This window comes from Sebastes fasciatus, chromosome 11 (assembly GCF_043250625.1).
Source record: "Sebastes fasciatus isolate fSebFas1 chromosome 11, fSebFas1.pri, whole genome shotgun sequence".
Taxonomy (NCBI): Eukaryota; Metazoa; Chordata; class Actinopteri; order Perciformes; family Sebastidae; genus Sebastes; species Sebastes fasciatus.
This window is the reverse complement of record NC_133805.1, coordinates 462,967-467,966: the sequence shown is the minus strand read 5'-3', so window position 1 is coordinate 467,966 and position 5,000 is coordinate 462,967. Positions and strand designations below refer to the sequence as shown.

At 40.9% G+C, this 5,000-nt stretch overlaps 1 protein-coding gene across 1 annotated transcript in view; it reads right to left on the bottom strand.

Moving 5' to 3' along the window:
• LOC141776322 (elongation factor 1-alpha-like) overlaps nucleotides 1-5,000 on the bottom strand; it is a 6,399-nt gene that overhangs the window by 1,220 nt on the left and 179 nt on the right. Inside the window, exons 2-4 of the mRNA XM_074649784.1 lie at nucleotides 3,730-3,909; nucleotides 2,135-2,425; nucleotides 1,811-1,961 (exon numbers count right to left, since the gene is read on the bottom strand). Coding sequence (XP_074505885.1) covers nucleotides 1,811-1,961; nucleotides 2,135-2,425; nucleotides 3,730-3,909 — 622 coding nt within the window. The remainder of the gene's footprint in view (nucleotides 1-1,810; nucleotides 1,962-2,134; nucleotides 2,426-3,729; nucleotides 3,910-5,000) is intronic.

The following is a 5,000-nucleotide window of genomic DNA, read 5'->3' as shown; positions in this document are numbered from 1 at the left end:
CGTGTTAGCCTAGCATCACTGGACATGATCTATGATAGAGAGTTAGCCTAGCATCACTGGACATGATGTATTATAGAGAGTTAGCCTAGCATCACTGAACATGATCTATGATAGAGAGTTAGCCTAGCATCACTGGACATGATCTATGATAGAGAGTTAGCCTAGCATCACTGGACATGATGTATTATAGAGAGTTAGCCTAGCATCACTGAACATGATGTATAATAGAGAGTTAGCCTAGCATCACTGAACATGATCTATGATAGAGAGTTAGCCTAGCATCACTGGACATGATGTATAATAGAGAGTTAGCCTAGCATCACTGAACATGATCTATGATAGAGAGTTAGCCTAGCATCACTGAACATGATGTATAATAGAGAGTTAGCCTAGCATCACTGAACATGATGTATTATAGAGAGTTAGCCTAGCATCACTGAACATGATGTATAATAGAGAGTTAGCCTAGCATCACTGAACATGATGTATTATAGAGAGTTAGCCTAGCATCACTGAACATGATGTATTATAGAGAGTTAGCCTAGCATCACTGAACATGATCTATGATAGAGAGTTAGCCTAGCATCACTGAACATGATGTATTATAGAGAGTTAGCCTAGCATCACTGAACATGATCTATGATAGAGTTAGCCTAGCATCACTGAACATGATGTATTATAGAGAGTTAGCCTAGCATCACTGAACATGATCTATGATAGAGAGTTAGCCTAGCATCACTGAACATGATGTATTATAGAGAGTTAGCCTAGCATCACTGAACATGATGTATTATAGAGAGTTAGCCTAGCATCACTGAACATGATGTATTATAGAGAGTTAGCCTAGCATCACTGAACATGATGTATTATAGAGAGTTAGCCTAGCATCACTGGACATGATCTATGATAGAGAGTTAGCCTAGCATCACTGAACATGATGTATAATAGAGAGTTAGCCTAGCATCACTGAACATGATGTATAATAGAGAGTTAGCCTAGCATCACTGAACATGATGTATAATAGAGAGTTAGCCTAGCATCACTGGACATGATGTATAATAGAGAGTTAGCCTAGCATCACTGAACATGATCTATGATAGAGAGTTAGCCTAGCATCACTGGACATGATCTATGATAGAGAGTTAGCCTAGCATCACTGAACATGATGTATAATAGAGAGTTAGCCTAGCATCACTGAACATGATGTATTATAGAGAGTTAGCCTAGCATCACTGAACATGATGTATAATAGAGAGTTAGCCTAGCATCACTGAACATGATGTATTATAGAGAGTTAGCCTAGCATCACTGAACATGATCTATGATAGAGAGTTAGCCTAGCATCACTGAACATGATGTATTATAGAGAGTTAGCCTAGCATCACTGAACATGATCTATGATAGAGAGTTAGCCTAGCATCACTGAACATGATGTATTATAGAGAGTTAGCCTAGCATCACTGAACATGATGTATAATAGAGAGTTAGCCTAGCATCACTGAACATGATGTATTATAGAGAGTTAGCCTAGCATCACTGAACATGATCTATGATAGAGAGTTAGCATAGCATCACTGAACATGATGTATTATAGAGAGTTAGCCTAGCATCACTGAACATGATGTATTATAGAGAGTTAGCCTAGCATCACTGAACATGATGTATTATAGAGAGTTAGCCTAGCATCACTGAACATGATGTATTATAGAGAGTTAACCTAGCATCACTGAACATGATGTATGATAGCATGTCATACAAACAAAGTACCTGTGAATTGTACTTGACTGCAGTACTTGATTAATGTGGTTACCTCCTATCTTGTAGACGTCCTGCAGAGGGATCCTCAGAGGGAGCTCAGTGGGCCGTTTAGGAACGAGGATTGAGTCCAGAGCTTGCAGCAGAGTCTTTCCAGAGGCATTTCCAGCGGGCCTCTCGATAGTCCATCCTTTAAACCACGTCATCTGTGGAGACACACGACCCCTTAACATTTACCTTAAAACTACATTTGTAATACATGTCATAATCATGCCATCAAGATGCTGTTTAGTGTCTGGCTTGACGTAAAGGGGTTAAGGGGTAATTAAGGGTTAATTAAGGGTTAATTAAGGGTTAATTGAGCAGTCATGTTCCTTACATTATCTGAGGACTCTATCATGTTGTCTCCTTGAAAGCCGCTGATCGGGACGCACGCCACAGTCTTTTGGTTGTATCCGATCTTCTTGGCGTGAGCTGAGACCTCCGTCACTATTTCCTTGAAGCGGGCCTCGCTGTAGTTGATGGAGTCCATCTTGTTGACGCCCACAATCAGCTGTTTGACGCCCAGCGTGTACGCTAGCAGAGCGTGTTCACGCGTCTGACCGTTTTTAGAGATTCCTGCCTCGAACTCTCCGATCCCCGCCGCCACGATTAACAATGCACAGTCAGCCTGCAGTGACATCATCAGCAACGTTAACATACTGCAGCAGAATGGGCTAAACTGGTAGCATGGAGCCTAGCATCACTGGACATGATGTATAATAGAGAGTTAGCCTAGCATCACTGGACATGATGTATAATAGAGAGTTAGCCTAGCATCACTGGACATGATCTATGATAGAGAGTTAGCCTAGCATCACTGGACATGATGTATAATAGAGAGTTAGCCTAGCATCACTGGACATGATGTATAATAGAGAGTTAGCCTAGCATCACTGGACATGATGTATAATAGAGAGTTAGCCTAGCATCACTGGACATGATGTATAATAGAGAGTTAGCCTAGCATCACTGAACATGATGTATAATAGAGAGTTAGCCTAGCATCACTGGACATGATGTATAATAGAGAGTTAGCCTAGCATCACTGGACATGATGTATGATAGAGAGTTAGCCTAGCATCACTGGACATGATGTATAATAGAGAGTTAGCCTAGCATCACTGAATATGATCTATGATAGAGAGTTAGCCTAGCATCACTGGACATGATGTATAATAGAGAGTTAGCCTAGCATCACTGGACATGATCTATGATAGAGAGTTAGCCTAGCATCACTGAACATGATGTATAATAGAGAGTTAGCCTAGCATCACTGGACATGATGTATAATAGAGAGTTAGCCTAGCATCACTGGACATGATCTATGATAGAGAGTTAGCCTAGCATCACTGAACATGATGTATAATAGAGAGTTAGCCTAGCATCACTGAACATGATGTATAATAGAGAGTTAGCCTAGCATCACTGAACATGATCTATGATAGAGAGTTAGCCTAGCATCACTGGACATGATGTATAATAGAGAGTTAGCCTAGCATCACTGGACATGATCTATGATAGAGAGTTAGCCTAGCATCACTGAACATGATGTATAATAGAGAGTTAGCCTAGCATCACTGAACATGATGTATAATAGAGAGTTAGCCTAGCATCACTGAACATGATGTATAATAGAGAGTTAGCCTAGCATCACTGGACATGATCTATGATAGAGAGTTAGCCTAGCATCACTGAACATGTTGTATAATAGAGAGTTAGCCTAGCATCACTGGACATGATCTATGATAGAGAGTTAGCCTAGCATCACTGGACATGATCTATGATAGAGAGTTAGCCTAGCATCACTGAACATGATGTATAATAGAGAGTTAGCCTAGCATCACTGGACATGATGTATAATAGAGAGTTAGCCTAGCATCACTGAACATGATGTATTATAGAGAGTTAGTTCTCAGAGGAAGTGGGCAGGACCTGGGAGGTTCCGGTGATCATGTTCTTGATGAAGTCCCGGTGTCCCGGTGCGTCGATGATGGTGACGTAGAAATTTATGGTTTGAAACTTCCAGAGCGCGATGTCGATGGTGATGCCGCGCTCGCGCTCTGACTTCAGTTTGTCCATCACCCAGGCGTACTTGAAGGACCCCTTCCCCATCTGTAACCATAGCAACATGACAGCCAATCAGATGCCTGCACAGACTTCACTGAAATATACTACAGTATTATGGTTAAGTAGACTGTACATTGTAGTACGGTGTAGTACTGTGTAGTACGGTGTAGTACATTGTAGTACAGTGTAGTACTGTGTAGTACGGTGTAGTACATTGTAGTACGGTGTAGTACTTTGTAGTACGGTGTAGTACTTTGTAGTACGGTGTAGTACTTTGTAGTACTTTGTAGTACGGTGTAGTACTGTGTAGTACATTGTAGTACGGTGTAGTACTTTGTAGTACGGTGTAGTACTTTGTAGTACTTTGTAGTACGGTGTAGTACTGTGTAGTACATTGTAGTACGGTGTAGTACTTTGTAGTACGGTGTAGTACTTTGTAGTACTTTGTAGTACGGTGTAGTACTGTGTAGTACGGTGTAGTACTGTGTAGTACGGTGTAGTACTGTGTAGTACGGTGTAGTACATTGTAGTACGGTGTAGTACTTTGTAGTACGGTGTAGTACTTTGTAGTACTTTGTAGTACGGTGTAGTACTGTGTAGTACGGTGTAGTACTGTGTAGTACGGTGTAGTACATTGTAGTACGGTGTAGTACTTTGTAGTACGGTGTAGTACTTTGTAGTACGGTGTAGTACTTTGTAGTACTTTGTAGTACGGTGTAGTACTGTGTAGTACATTGTAGTACGGTGTAGTACTTTGTAGTACGGTGTAGTACTTTGTAGTACTTTGTAGTACGGTGTAGTACTGTGTAGTACATTGTAGTACGGTGTAGTACTTTGTAGTACGGTGTAGTACTTTGTAGTACTTTGTAGTACGGTTTAGTACTGTGTAGTACGGTGTAGTACTGTGTAGTACTTTGTAGTACGGTGTAGTACTTTGTAGTACTTTGTAGTACGGTGTAGTACTGTGTAGTACGGTGTAGTACTGTGTAGTACGGTGTAGTACTGTGTAGTACGGTGTAGTACATTGTAGTACGGTGTAGTACTTTGTAGTACGGTGTAGTACTGTGTAGTACGGTGTAGTACTGTGTAGTACGGTGTAGTACATTGTAGTACATTGTAGTACGGTGTAGTACTGT